Source organism: Stegostoma tigrinum, chromosome 6, assembly GCF_030684315.1.
Source record: "Stegostoma tigrinum isolate sSteTig4 chromosome 6, sSteTig4.hap1, whole genome shotgun sequence".
Classification (NCBI taxonomy): Eukaryota; Metazoa; Chordata; class Chondrichthyes; order Orectolobiformes; family Stegostomatidae; genus Stegostoma; species Stegostoma tigrinum.
The window spans coordinates 98,472,807-98,487,467 of NC_081359.1; the positions used below are offsets into that span (position 1 = coordinate 98,472,807).

Genomic DNA, 14,661 nt, shown 5'->3' on the forward strand with positions numbered 1-14,661 from the left:
ATCCACCCAACCTGCACATCTTTAGATTGTGAGTGGAAACCAGAGCACCCGGAGGAAACCCATGCAGACACGGGGGAGAATTGTGCAAACTCCACACAGACAGTCGCCCGACGGTGGAATTGAACCCGGGTCCCTGGCACCATGAGTCAGCAGTGCTAACTGCTGAGCCACCGTGCCACCCCTAAAGTCTGCATCGAGTAGCTGACTAGAGTTAGAGGAATGAATGCATTGGCATTGGGGAAGACACTTTAGGGATTGTGAAGTGCTGTGTATGAAAGGCTTTAAGGACAACATTGAACCAAATGGGGACACATCTGAGGCTGATCTTTAGCGAGATTGGGACCTGATGTTGCTATGTAACGTTTGACACATGCCACGGGGCAGCAGAAATTCTGATTGTATGCTCCAATAACCCAAAGATCGTAAGAACATCAGAAATTACCCTACCAGCCTGCCTCACCATTCAGGAGTGCACTGGATGATGATTTGGATTGAAATTTTGTGGAAGGGTATGGGAGAAATGCAGGGCATTGGCACAAGGTGAAGATGCTGATTTATAGAGCCGGTGCAGGCATGATGGAACAAGTGGCCCGTTCTGCAGCAAAACAACTTTTTCCATTCTCTCATGGGACATCAGCATCACTGGCTAGGCCAACATTTATGGCCTGTCTCTGTTGTTACCCTTGCGATGGTACTGAGCTGCCTTCTTGAACTCCTGCAGTTCAAGTTCTGTAATTCTGTTGTTCAATAAGAATCATGGCTGATATACCCAACTGGCCTTCTAACCCTGCTCCCATATTCTTTGATTCTGCTAGTATCTTAAAACTTTACCATTCTTTGCCTCGAATACACTCAACACTGGAGCATCCAAATCGCTGTAGGGTAGAGAATTCCAAAGATCCATAGTCACCCCCCCCCACCCCCCCCTTTTCAGGTCTTACATGGCTAACCTTTTACTCGAAGACATTGACACCCAGATTTAGAGTCCTGCCAGTGGGAGCACTTTCTTGGCATCTACACTCGGATCTACCAAGATATGGGGAGTGGTGGCCTAGTGGTATCATCACTAGACTTATTAATCTGGAGACCCAGGTGATGTACCGGGAACTTGGGTTCGATTCCTGACATGGCAGATGGTGGGATTTGAATTCAATGATTAAAAGAAATCTGGCATTGGCAGTCTAATGGCGAGCATTGTCAGTTGTTGCAGGAAAAACCTTTTCTGTTTTACTAATTCCCTGAAGGGAAAGAAACTGCTGTCCTTACCTGGTCCGACTTATATATGACTCCCGGCCCTCGGAAACACAGTTGACTCTTAACACTTAGGAACGGGCAAAAATGCTGGTCTAGCCAGTGTCACCCATATGAATAATTAAAAAGAAAATCCCCCCTGAGTAAAAGGGAAACCATAGTCCTATGTAGGTGAAATCACAGTCCTGCAAGGCCATAGGGCTGATTTCTCATTAGAGAGACATCACTGTTGGTGGTTTAACCTGAGGGTCATTGCACCTCAGGTGAAGGGTGAGGATGAGGACAGTCCTTCATAATGACCTCAGCTGATGTTGGAATCGAACCCACACTGGTGGCGTCACCCAGTACCACAAACCAGCTGTCCAGCCAACTGAGCTAACCAGCCCCCAAGGTGATTAATAATTTTATAGATTCCAATAGGGTGGTCTCTCATTCTTTTATACTCCAAAGCATAGGCCTAGTCTCTCAGTCTGTCTCTCTATAAAATAACCCTTTCATTCCAGGAATCAGTTTAGGAGTCTTTGTTGCATTCACTCTAAGTCTTCCCATAGGTAAGGAAACCAAGGCTGTACACCAGGTGCAGTCTCACTATGGCTCTATGTAAATGCAGTAAGACTTTTTACCTCCAATACTCCAAATCCTTTGATTTACAAATTACTTGCTGTAGCTGCATGTTAATATTTCTCTGATTCTACATTCACAAGACATGGATATAAAACCTCCACACAACCTCCAGCAAAGGGGCCACAAAGTATCATTCAGGGCAGAAGTAGACCATTCAACCCATCATACCTGCACTGGGAGCTATTTAGTCAATCCCACACCCCCAGCTTCATTCTCAGAATTCTGAGAGAATTTTCGAAGTTGTTGTCAGGTCTGCTTCCGTCGCCCAGATCGGGCGGAATGAATAGAATTTTCCTTTCCCTGGAGGTGGCCCTGGCGATACTCACCCCCTTCACACCACCTCTGGGCGAGAAGGTCAACCTGCTTGACTCATCATCAATTACAGCCTTTATCTCGTCAGCTCAACATCCCTGAGGGACCTCAAACAGCCTCCAGACAGATTCCTTGCCTTCTGGGTGGGAGAGAAAGGTGGTTCCTTTATCAAAGGGGAAAACTATGGCGACCTGCCTGCAAGGCTGAGAGGAGAGGCTCTGGTTTGTCTTCTCAAACTGCAGCACCTTGCATTTACCTGAATTAAAGTCCACCTGCCAACCTTTAGCCCACTGGCCCAGTTGATCAAGATCCCATTGTACTTTTAGATAATCTCCTTCACTGTTTACTACACCACCAATTTTGGTGTCATCCACAAACTTACTAACCGTACCTCTCATGTTCTCATCCAAGCAGTGGACCCAGCACTGGCCACCAATCTCCAGTCTGACCAACAACCCCCTCTATCCAGACTCTATCTCATACAGTCAAGCCAGATTTGAGTATGATTGGCTAGCTCTCCCTGGATCCTATGTGATCTAACCTTACTAACCAGTCTACAACGCGGAATCTTGCCGAAGATCTTGCTAAAATCTGTATAGACAATGCCTACCACTCTGGCTTCATCTATCTTCTTGGTCACCTCTTCAAAAAAATCAATCAAGTTTGAGAGACACTGTTTTCCATGCACAAAACCAGGCTGACTATCCCAAATGGATGTAGATCCTGTCTCTCTGAATCACTTAACCCACCACTGATGTCAGGTTCACCGCTGGTCTGTAGTTCCCTGTTTCTTCCTTGCAGCCTTCCTTAAGTAAAGGCACAACATTAGCCAGCCTCCAGTCCTCTGGCACCTCACCCATGGCTGCCAATGATAAAAATATCCCCGCTCGGGGCCCTGCAATTTCTTCCCTAGCTTCCCACAATACCCTGGGATACACTTGGTCAGGTCATGATGATTTATCTACCTTCATGGATTTTGAGACCTGCAGCATCTCCTCTTCTGTGATGTGCACCCTTTTCAAGGCATCACTAATTATTTCCCTGAGTTCCCTATGTCTGTCTCCATGGTAAATACTGATATGAAATAACCATGTAGGCACCCACACATCTGCTTTGGCTCCTCACATAGACGGTCTCATTGATCTTTAAGGGGCCCTACTCTCTCTGTAGTCACTTTTTTGCCCTTAACATTTTTGTAAAATCTGTTTGGATTCTCCTTAACCTTATCTGCCAAAGCTATCTCATGGCCCCTTTTCGCCCCCGCTGATTTCACTCTTAAGAATACTCCTATACTCCCTTTACTGCTCAAGGGTATCACTTGATCTCAGCTGTGTGGAGAGATAGTAGGAACTGCAGATGCTGGAGAATCTGAGATAACAAGGTGTCGAGCTGGATGAACACAGCAGGCCAAGCAGCATCAGAGGAGCAGGAAAGCTGATGTTTTGGGCCTGGATACCCTTATATACCCTTATTTGCCTCCTTCTCTTTCGTGACCAGAACCTCAATATATCTAAAAACTGAAAGAACTGCGGATGCTGTAAATCAGGAACAAAAACAAAGTTGCTGGAAAAGCTCAGCAGGTCTAGCAGCATCTGTGAAGGAGAAAACAGAGTTAACATTTTGGGTCTAGTGTCCTGTTCTGAGGAGGGGTCACCGGACCCGAAATGTTAAATCTGTTTTTACCTTCATGATGCTTACCAGACCTGCTGAGCTTTTCCAGCAACTTCTGTTTTTGTTCCTCAATGTATCTAGTCACCCAGCATTCCCTACTCCTGCCAGCCTTCCAGCCCACACTAACCTGAACGTGATGTCCCTGAACTCTCATTATCTCAGTTTTGAAATCATCCCACTTCCAGCATGTCCCGTTACCTCCCCCAATCAACTTTAATGTTTCTGACTCTTCATCAGGAGCCTTGACCCCTTGGTCAATGTTCTGTCTGCCTTTAATAATCAAGCACCTTGCCTGCACTGCCTTCTGGGAAGGGAGTTGCAAAGACTCAAGACCCTTTGGGCGAAATTATCCCTCCTCGCCTCAGTCTTCAACAGGGGAAATTTTATATTTAAACAAAAACAGAAATTGCTGGGGAAACTCGGCAGGTCTGGCAACATCTGTGAAGAGAGATGGATTATGTTTTAAGTTGAGTGACTCTTCAGAACTGGACTCGAAACATTAACTCTGATTTCCCTTGGCGATGCTGTGGAGCCTGCTGAGTTTCGGGTTTCCTCCGTCTGCAGTTCTTTGTTTTACTTTTACTTTTAAACTTAGCCCGCTGTGAGTAGACTCTTAGCCATTGTAAATGGGATAGAAAGCGTTGATATTGAGGAGTGCCAGTGAACCTATGGGGCAGAACGGCTTAGATTCTCAAAGGAGTGAAATCTAACAGCAGGTCCTCCTCCAAATCTCTAAATCAGTGTGTATGTCATCAATGTAACTTGTGGCTAATTGCTAACATGTAATAAACTATGTCTTGTTAATGACAAAATCCTCTTCTAGTTAGACCAGGAAGTGGACTGGGCAGTAGTGTGGCTCAGCGGTTCGCTCTGCTGACTCGCAGCGTCAGGGACCCAGGCTCGACTCCAGCCTCAGGCGACTGTCTGTGTAACACTTGTATATTCTCCCCTTGTCTCTAAAATGCTGGGAGTAGTGGGGCTACACGTTGAGGCTGGGGTGGGTCTTTTGTTGTTTTTTGCACTCTGCCCTATCCTTAAAGCCACGCCCTACCAAGGTCCAGAGATGTGCAGGTTAGGTGGATTGGCCATGCTAAATTTCCCGCAGTGTCCAGGGATGTGTAGGTGAGTTGGCTTAGCCATGGGAAATGCAGGGTTGCAGGGATAGGGTAGGGGGTTGTGTCTGGGCGGGATGCTGTGTGAAGGGTCGGCGTTGACTTGATGGGCTGAGTAGCTTGCTTCCACACTGTAGGTATTTCCTCCACCAAGGTGGTCCTGTTGATCCATACACTGGAAGAAGTTGGTGACAGCAAAACGAATGCATTGAGAGGTGCAGACTTAGCTGCACATAGATACCCTTTGCAAATATCGAAGCAAACTACTCCGTTCAAGGGCAATGAAGGAAATGCCACAAATGTTGGCCTTGACAGTGATCTTTTTCAGAGATAAAGAAAAAAATGTATGCACTCTGATTTTAATGAATCACAAACCTACGTTGATTAAGCCCCATTAACCTTTAAGGTAATGTAAAAGGTGATGTTTACAAATGTGTTTCCCTGTTTTTGCAGATTATCGTTCAGGCAATCCTCTGCAGTTACTACTATGTCATGTGGCAGCTGTCAAAAGTGTCTGAAGGCAACACCTCCAAGGTACAGGGATGTGAGCCTTTCTTTGTCATGTTCGGATCAGATACAAACATATGAAGAAAGAACAGCTGCAGGCCATTCAGCACCTCATGAACGTTCTGCCATTCAACAAGATCATGGCTGGTCTGATTATGAACTCAAATCCACATTCCAACCTGCCTCTAATAACCTTTCACCTCCTTGCTCAACAAGAAAATACCTATCTCTGCCTTAAAAATATTCAAGGACTCTAATTCTGTCAGCTTTTCAGGAAGTGAGTTCAAAATAACCCTCAGAGAGAGAGAGAGAAAAAAATGCCTGTTCTGTTTACACGGGCGATCCATAATTTTTAAACAGAGACTCCTAGTCCGAGGTTCTCACGAAAGAGGAGACACCCTCCATACTTACCTTGCTAAGATCCCTCAGGACCTTACATAAAGTCATTTCACCTGATGAAGCAGCAGCCTGTGATTTCAGATAAAACTGTTGGACTATAAGATGGTGTCATGCGACTTCTGACTTTGTCCACCTCAGTCCAACACTGGCACCTCCACATCAAACCTTCAGGAGATACAAGCCTCGGTTTTTCCTTCCAGGAGAACAGTTTTAATCTCGCCAACCTTGACCGAACTACTTCCAATGCTTTCACATCCTTCTGTTAATGAAGTGAACAATACTGTACATCGTATTCCAGATTTGGTCTCAAAGTATAACTGAAACATAACCTCCCTACTTCTATATCCAATTAGACTAAATAATAATGTTCCATTAGCTTTCCTAATTACTTGTTGTACCTGCAGACTAACCTTTTGTGATTTGTGCAAAATGACTGAGGACAAGTCTGCATCTCAGACCTTTGTTAATAATATGAACAAAACATAGAACATAGAACAGTACAGGCCCTTCGGCCCATGATATTGTGCCGACCTATTATCCTACTCTAATATCAAACTACCCTGCGTACCCTACATTTTACTATCATCCATGTGCCTGTCCAGGAGTCGCTTCAATATCTCCGTGTGCTGCAACAGAAACAGAAATTGCTGGAGAAACTCAGCAGGTTTGGCAGCATCAGTTCTGAAGAAGTGTCACTGGACTCTGCTTTCATTTCACAGATGCTGCCAGACCCGTTGGGTTTCTCCAGCAATTTGTGTTTTTGTTTCGTATTTCCAGTCTCTGCAGTTCTTTGTTTTATGTTAACAACATGCTACTTTGTTGTCCTACCTGCCAAAATGGACATTTTTACATAATCTCACTTTAAAATGCATTTGCCACATCTTTGGCACTCAATTAATCTATCTGTAACCCTTTGTAGCCTCATTATAACCTTTTCAATAAGAAAATAGCAGGGATTGTCACTCTATTAAGATACAACATGAACTGCTCAGCTCTCTATTTACACAGAAAGAGGCCATTTGGCACATCTTGGCTGTTTTGAGTCTTTTCCAAGAGATTTTCCACGAATTGCGCTCCCCAGCCTTACCCATACTCCTGCAATTAGTTTTCAAGAATATCTCCAAATCCCTCCTACCAATAGAGATAGTGGCTCTGTACCTATCATTGCCAAAAATGTTCAGAATTTTGTACACCCATATTTAAATATCTCCTTGGCCCTCGAAGGAGAATAACTGAAGTTGGGTGATGTTATGGTAGTGGGTATAACTAATCTTAGTGATGGAATGAGTGTATCGTCATAAGACTAGCTTATCAGCTGTCACAGGAGGGCTGTGTTAATGCTCTCCCACACTTTTTTGCCATCGGGTTGACGTGATCTTCAGAGAAGCTAATCGGAAAATCACAACAATGCAAAGCAGCTGCAGGATATCCCCCTTGTTTTTGCCTTTCCGGATTAATGTTTAAATTCAAGGTTGAAATCTTCAGGTGATGTTGGAAACTCCATTCCTTTGCCAGTAGGCGGAGTTCAATGGGTTCTGAAAGCCTATCTAATAATTTGTGGAAGTTTCGTTGCGTTCCACACTATCCAACTCCTGCGAGCTGTGTGTTTTACAATGGCTGAAAGATGTTTATGTCCCTCTTCAGGCCTTCGTCATTCTTGCTTTGTTTCTGTCCAGGCCATGAAGGTGTCGCTGAGGAAGCAGATGAGGGGTTTCTGCCACATTTGCAGACAGTTTCTAAATAACCCCAGCAGCACCGTCAAAGAGCAGGTCAGTGTGGACAAGGTCATCTCGAAGAGGCCTAGTAAGCAGGCTTCACAGCCCATGTAGAGTCAGCAGCCACAGACTGGACGGGTTCACCTCTGGTAGAATGGCACAGCAGTCACAACATGGCAATGTGCTGGGATTGAGTGGTTCTCATTACTTTGCTTTCATTCAACGCCATCTAAAATGCTGAGAGTAGTGAGGCTACATGCCAAGGCTGGGTTGGGTCTTTTGTTATTTCTTGTGCTCTGCCCTATCTGTAAAGCCATGTTCTACCACCTATCTTCTCCTCTATCCATCTTCAATCCACCTCCCCCTCTCTCCCTATTTATTTCAGAACCCTCTTCCCCATCCCCCTCTCTGATGAAGGGTCTAGGCCCGAAACGTCAGCTTACCTGCTCCTAAGATGCTGCTTGGCCTGCTGTGTTTATCCAGCTCCACACTTTGTTATCTCCAGCAGAGGTGGGGTGTGTGTCCTTCATTTCTGTCATGAGGCTCAGGAAGTGAACCAAAAGAATCACAGATTTCCCCTCGATGCTCCCTATCCTGGAGGCCGATTGGAATCTGCCAACTTTCAGAATCCCACATGAGGATTGGATTGGAGGATGAACAGCATTTTGGTGGGGTTTGCCAACTCTAGTTGGACAGATTCCTGGAGATGTTATCACAGGCCTTTTTACCTTCACCACACACCTCCTTCCCTGCCAGAGACATACAGCACTTTTATAACTCATGAAGATTTCAAAGAAAGTAAATAGGAAAATTATGTGTAAATTTGAAATAGATGCAATGTTTTCGCTGGGCTTCATTGGAAGTGATGACTGGGGATTAATGTTTAAATTCAAGGTTCAAATCTTCAGGTGATGTTGGAAACTCCATTAATTTGCCAGTAGATGGAGTTCAATGGGTTCTTAAAGCCTAGCTAATAATTTGTGGAAGAATCGTTGCGTCCCACCCTATCCAACTCCCGCGAGCTGTGTGTTTTACAATGGCTGAAAGATGTTTATGTCCCTCTTCAGGCCTTCGTCATTCTGTGTGATCTCCTGTTGGTTTTCAGCCACGAGGAACCACCCAGTGGCTCTGAAATGGTCGAGCCATTTGCGTACATCCCAGAGCTGTCCTTGCAGACCGAGCTTGTGACCTTCGTCCTGGATCATGTTTTTACAGCCCAAGACAACGAACACCCTGACAATGGTAAGCTCTGCTGTCGTCAGCTATTCCTCTGAACCTAGATCACTTCCAAACTTTATTTATTCCTTCTTAGCATGTGGGTGTCACGGTCAATTTGTTGTCTGATGCCCTTGAACCGAGTGGCCTGAAAGGCCCTTTTCAGAGGACATGTGAGAGTCTATTGTTGTGGGCCTGAAGTCACGTGTAAGCCTGACTGGGTACGACTGGCAGATTGCCTTCCCTAAAGGATATTAATAAACCCACATATGGCAATTGAAGATTGTTTCTGGGTCACTATTATGGAAGTTGGCACCATATTCCAGTTTATTCTTTAAATCGAAATTCTAGCAGCTGCCATAGTGGGATTTGAAGCCCATGAAGTCAGGACTCCAAGCCTGGGACTGGATCACTTGATAACTTGTACTATTCCAGGATTCAGATCACCCAGATTTTGATGCCAGGGCATCTTGTGCTTTGAGAGCACTTTAATGTATTTTTGCAACTCACAGCTTTGCTGCTCCATCCAAGGTCAAAGCCCTTCCTGTCCTGAAGTTGTTGAGTTCCAACTAGGAAATAAAAAAACAAAGTGCTAGAGAAGCTCAGCAGGTCTGGCAGCATCTGTGGAGAGAGAAACAGAACTAACTTTTAACCCCAGTGTGACACTTCTTTGGAAGAAGAACTCCAAAGAGTTTTGTCACAAAGTTCCAGGAGTTTCGGTCTAAGAGTCGGACTGGATTGGAAATGTTAACTGTTTCTCTCTCCACAGAAGCTGCCGGTCCTCCTGGGATTCTGCAGCACTTTTCAGTTTCAGGTTTCCAGCGTCTGCAGGACTTTGATTTCGACCTGGGGCTTGATTCCTTGAACTTCCTCTGCTGTCTTGTCCTGACCCTGTGAAGCCAGGCAGCAGGCAGTTTTCTCCTCTGGGGGGGCAGCGGTTGGCACAGCTGTCACCTGGTGCCAGATGAGAGTCACCTGAGCAGCAATCGGTCAAGAATCCATGGTACTGTGATCACTGTAGTATCCTGGAATTCCCCAACTGAGATCCATTGAAATGGCAAAGACTAGTGATCTAACCTGGCCCCTTCTGACTGCCTTTCTTTCCTTCTCTGCAACTGTCTGCACTGTGCTATTAATAACTGGGCTCTCCAAGGGATCATCTCTTAATTTGTAAATCAAACCACATGGCTGCTGTCTACAGTCAGGGTATCGATTCTGTATTTGATCATAACCATCACAATAGTGGTAACAGTGAAAATGCACTCATTTGGCTGGAAGGCATGTAGGGATGTCCGAAAGTTATGAAACATTGCATTTGCCTTCCAAACAAACAACTGAACCAGCATAATGAAATGTGAGGCTGGATGAACACAGCAGGCCCAGCAGCATCTCAGGAGCACAAAAGCTGACGTTTCGGGCCCAGACCCTTCATCAGAGAGGGGGATGGGGTGAGGGTTCTGGAATAAGCAGGGAGAGAGGGGGAGGCGGACCGAAGATGGAGAGAAAAGAAGATAGGTGGAGAGGAGAGTATAGGTGGGGAGGTAGGGAGGGGATAGGTCAGTCCAGGGAAGACGGACAGGTCAAGGAGGTGGGATGAGGTTAGTAGGTAGGAGATGGAGGTGCGGCTTGGGGTGGGAGGAAGGGATGGGTGAGAGGAAGAACAGGTTAGGGAGGCAGAGACAGGTTGGACTGGTTTTGGGATGCAGTGGGTGGAGGGGAAGAGCTGGGCTGGTTGTGTGGTGCAGTGGGGGGAGGGGATGAACTGGGCTGGTTTTGGGATGCGGTGGGGGAAGGGGAGATTTTGAAGCTGGTGAAGTCCACATTGATACCATTGGGCTGCAGGGTTCCCAAGCGGAATATGAGTCGCTGTTCTTGCAACCTTTGGGTGGCATCATTGTGGCAGTGCAGGAGGCCCATGATGGACATGTCGTCTAAGGAATGGGAGGGGGAGTGGAAATGGTTTGCGACTGGGAGGTGCAGTTGTTTATTGCGAACCGAGCGGAGGTGTTCTGCAAAGCGGTCCCCAAGCCTCCGCTTGGTTTCCCCAATGTAGAGGAAGCCACACCGGGTACAGTGGATGCAGTATACCACATTGGCAGATGTGCAGGTGAACCTCTGCTTAATGTGGAAAGTCTCCAGCATCTGCAGTTCCCATTATAACTGAATTAGCATGTCAGCCGTAACATAATCCTGAACTCGGACTTCCCAAGTCCCTTTGTGCTTCAGGTTTGCAAAGCTTTCTCTATTTAGAAAATAGGCTATGGCCCTATTTTTTTTTCATTTGAAAAAATATACTTTATTTGTAGGAAATACAAAAAATAACGGCCACGCTAGCCGCTCCGGGTTACCCTGGGGGTACGTATACCACCTGAAAGAAGAAAGCAAAAACAAAAGGAAACCACTGGTGGTCGAGTCCCTGCACAGTCCCTGTTGGCCCCCTGACCAGCTGGGCCCAGTTACCAAGTGGGGCCCCTGTTACATTGCAGCCGAGGGGGTCTCAACATGGTGGTCTTTCCCCCCCACACCTTGGCGGCAGCTGCCCTAAGCTTGAGCATGTCCCTCAGCACGTAGTCCTGGACCTTGGAGTAAGCCAGTCTGCAACACTCAGTCAGGGGTAGCTGTTTCACTGGAAGGCTATGCCCCTATTCTTCCTAGCAAAATACAGAACCTCAGACTTTATTATGTTGTATGTCATCTGCTATATATTGCATTAGCCTGTCTCTAACGAACATTTAAGTCAAGGTGCTTCTGATTAAACTATTTACTCATTTAGATTTAAAAAGAATACTCGCTGTCTTATCATTAGAATGGTTAGAGCGCAGTAAGAGGCCATTTACTTCTTCGTCCTCACCAGATCTCTGCAAGAATAACTTGGCGAGCCCATCATTGGACAATTCTTTCCCATTTATGTGTGTAGTTTGTAGGATGAACACCAGGTGGCAGCCACACTGCACACCTACTTATTTTTGTCTCTCAAGTAGGGCTGAAGATTCACGGGCAATCTTTCTGTCGGCACTGGGGAATTACAGAGGTCATTGGAGCAGTTTTGGGCCACTCTGCGCGTGTTTGCTGTGGAGACTCCCAATTTTTCTACTCTAGATTTATAAATGTAGTCATAATGGTGTGTTTTTTCAAGGCACAAGTTCCTGGCCCCAAAGGGCTGGTAGGAAACATAGAAATTATGGAATAGGAGCTTTAAAAAAAAATTCATTTTGTGGGAGGTGGGGTGTTTCTGGCTGGGCCAGCGTTTATTGCCTGCCCCGGTTGCCCTTTAGCAGCTGGTGATGAGCTGCCTTCTTGAACAGCTGTAAGCCATTCGGCCCCTCAAGCCTGCTCCCCCATGGGTCATGGCTGATCATGTAACTTCCTCCACGCCCCCATAAAGATCCGTTTAGCCCTAAAGACTGTATTCAATTTGAAGTTTTGAGTTACATCAGACAATTAATTTATATTCTGGGGAATCAAATTAAAAGCAAATCGAATTAAATAAAAATGAACAAATTCAGCTGGAATCAGGGAAATGGTAGACAGCACACTAAAAGAATGACTATTAAATTGAAATAATATTAAAAGTGAAAACTATCATGCTAGTCGTATTTTTATAGACATTATTCCAATCTCAGCTGGTAGTTTTGGGTATGGGCAGCTCATTTGTGTGAGAGACTGGGATGTGTACCTTCAGGATTAAACCCTTCTAGTGACTGAGACTCCTCCCTCTGTCATCCATGGCCAGGGCAGTATCCTGCTCAAAGGTAAAGGCAGATGCAGAAGTATTAACTTAACACCTCAGTCATGCCTCTTTCCTCTAAATGTTAATCCCCTTTTTGGTTCTGGATGTGAGTTTGCTCACTGAGCTGGAAGGTTAGTTTTCAGACGTTTCGTCACCATTCTAGGTAACATCATCAGTGAGCCTCCGACGAAACTGTTGACACTATTAGAAGAACAGGCTTCGTCGGAGGCTCACTGATGATGTTACCTAGAATGGTGACGAAACGTCTGAAAACTAACCTTCCAGCTCAGCGAGCAAACTCACATCCAGAACCTCAACCTGAGCTACAAATCTTCTCAAAACTCGCTAATAACCCCTTTTTGGTCCCTAATTCGTCCTACTCCTTGCACTGTTGATGTGCTCACAGAAGACTTTAGGATTTTCCCGTTCAGTTAGCTGCCAAGCTTTTATTGCAATAATCCCTCTTGGCTTCTCTTATTTGCCTCCTTTCTGAGCCTTCTGTACTAACCTTGGCTGTCAATTGTATTTACCCCTATTTGCTATCCTTCATATCTTGCAGTTTCTGTACTCGCTCATACAAGGCACTGGCAGTAATCTGGAGATTGCTTTTGAGGTCCTGCTTACTAACTTTCTACCTAGCTCCCTTAATTCCAATTGCAAGACCACTTCCCCATTCCTCTGTATGTGGACTGTGACCTTTGGTGGTTTGGCCTCCCCCAGAAGAATGATGTGTAGCCATTCTGTTATATTCCAGACTCGAGCACCATGGCAGGCAGGGTTGGAGGGGTGGGTTTGCGAGGAGCGGTATGGTGGCAGGGGGTTATGTTGCAGTTTGGACGAGCCCGCTATCAGCTGCAGGGCCTTGCAGGCTACCAGAATCGGTAGAACACACCTTGGTGAATACACACATATAAATGAGAGCCCATAGCAGTCAGTGACAGTGTAAACACTGGAAAGATCAGTAGGTAACCTTGAAAATGTACTTGGATGTGCATTTGAAGTGCTACACATACAAAGCTATGGGCCTGGTGTGTATAAGTGGGACGAGTGTAGGAGATAGTGTATTTTGGGTGGTACATGCTTAATGGACATCTCTAGTACTATATGATTCTAGTCAGGTAGTGGGGTTAGTTTGTTGATGTGAGATGCTGTAAATCAGTTGAGAACATGTTAGCCACACCTTTGACAGGTTAATTGTGGCTAGGATTTGTGGAGACACTGGTATAGTTGTAATGTCACTGTACTGATAACCCACAGCCAATTTTCTGGGGACAGCGGTTCGAATCTCGCCATGGCAGAATAGCCAGCATAATTGTAGCCAGTGTCAACTGTTGTAAAAGCCCCCTGGTTCACTAACATCCTTTAGGGAAGGAAAACCGCCCTCTTTACCTGGTCTACATGTGACTCCAGACCCACAGCAGTATGCTTAACTCTTAAATGGCTCTCGGGGCAGTTAGGGATGGGCAGTACACACTGACCTAGCCAGAGACACCCACATTCTGTGAGCAAAGTTAAAATAAAAGATGTTTGGAGAACAGCTTTGTTTTCCTGGAGTGGGACTTGAACTTAAAGTCATCTGATTCAGAAGGGTATAGTTACCACTGAGCCAAGCTGCTACAGTGGAAGCTCACACCACAGCCCAGAGCTGCCCTTGACCATCAAATTACTACGAGGCTGTTGGCCTTAAGCTCAACTTCAGAGACTACAGCACAAACTGCATGCAGGACCAAGAGGGATGTGCAAATTTGGAGCAGCCATCTATCACCGGAGGTAAGAAACTAGGACCCCCCACCCCCCTCCCTCCCCATCTTCATTCTGTGGTAGACTTGAGATATTCCTCAGCATTATTTTACAGTCGTACAGCACAGAAACAGACCCTTTGGTTGGCATGGACATGGTGGGCCAACAAAATACACTGATCCCATTTACCTGCACTTGTTTCATAGCCTACAATACCATGGCATTTTAAGTGCTCATTCAAATGCTTCGTAAATGTTCTGAGAGTTTCTGCCTCCATCACCCTGTCAGGCAGCATGTTCCATGTTTCTAGTACTGATTTTTTTTTCTTAGATCTTCTCTAAACAACTTGCTCCCCGCTCTAAACGTTCGCCCTCTGGCAGAAAAG

The 14,661-nt window shown here is 45.7% G+C and overlaps 1 protein-coding gene across 2 annotated transcripts in view; it reads left to right on the plus strand.

The window, feature by feature from the left end:
- The window catches only part of si:ch211-269e2.1 (cohesin subunit SA-2), a 153,469-nt gene that overhangs the window by 88,792 nt on the left and 50,016 nt on the right, over positions 1-14,661 (plus strand). For both annotated transcript variants that reach the window (XM_059646791.1, XM_059646790.1), the window contains exons 23-25: positions 5,424-5,504; positions 7,553-7,645; positions 8,659-8,833. In XM_059646791.1, coding sequence (XP_059502774.1) covers positions 5,424-5,504; positions 7,553-7,645; positions 8,659-8,833 — 349 coding nt within the window. The remainder of the gene's footprint in view (positions 1-5,423; positions 5,505-7,552; positions 7,646-8,658; positions 8,834-14,661) is intronic.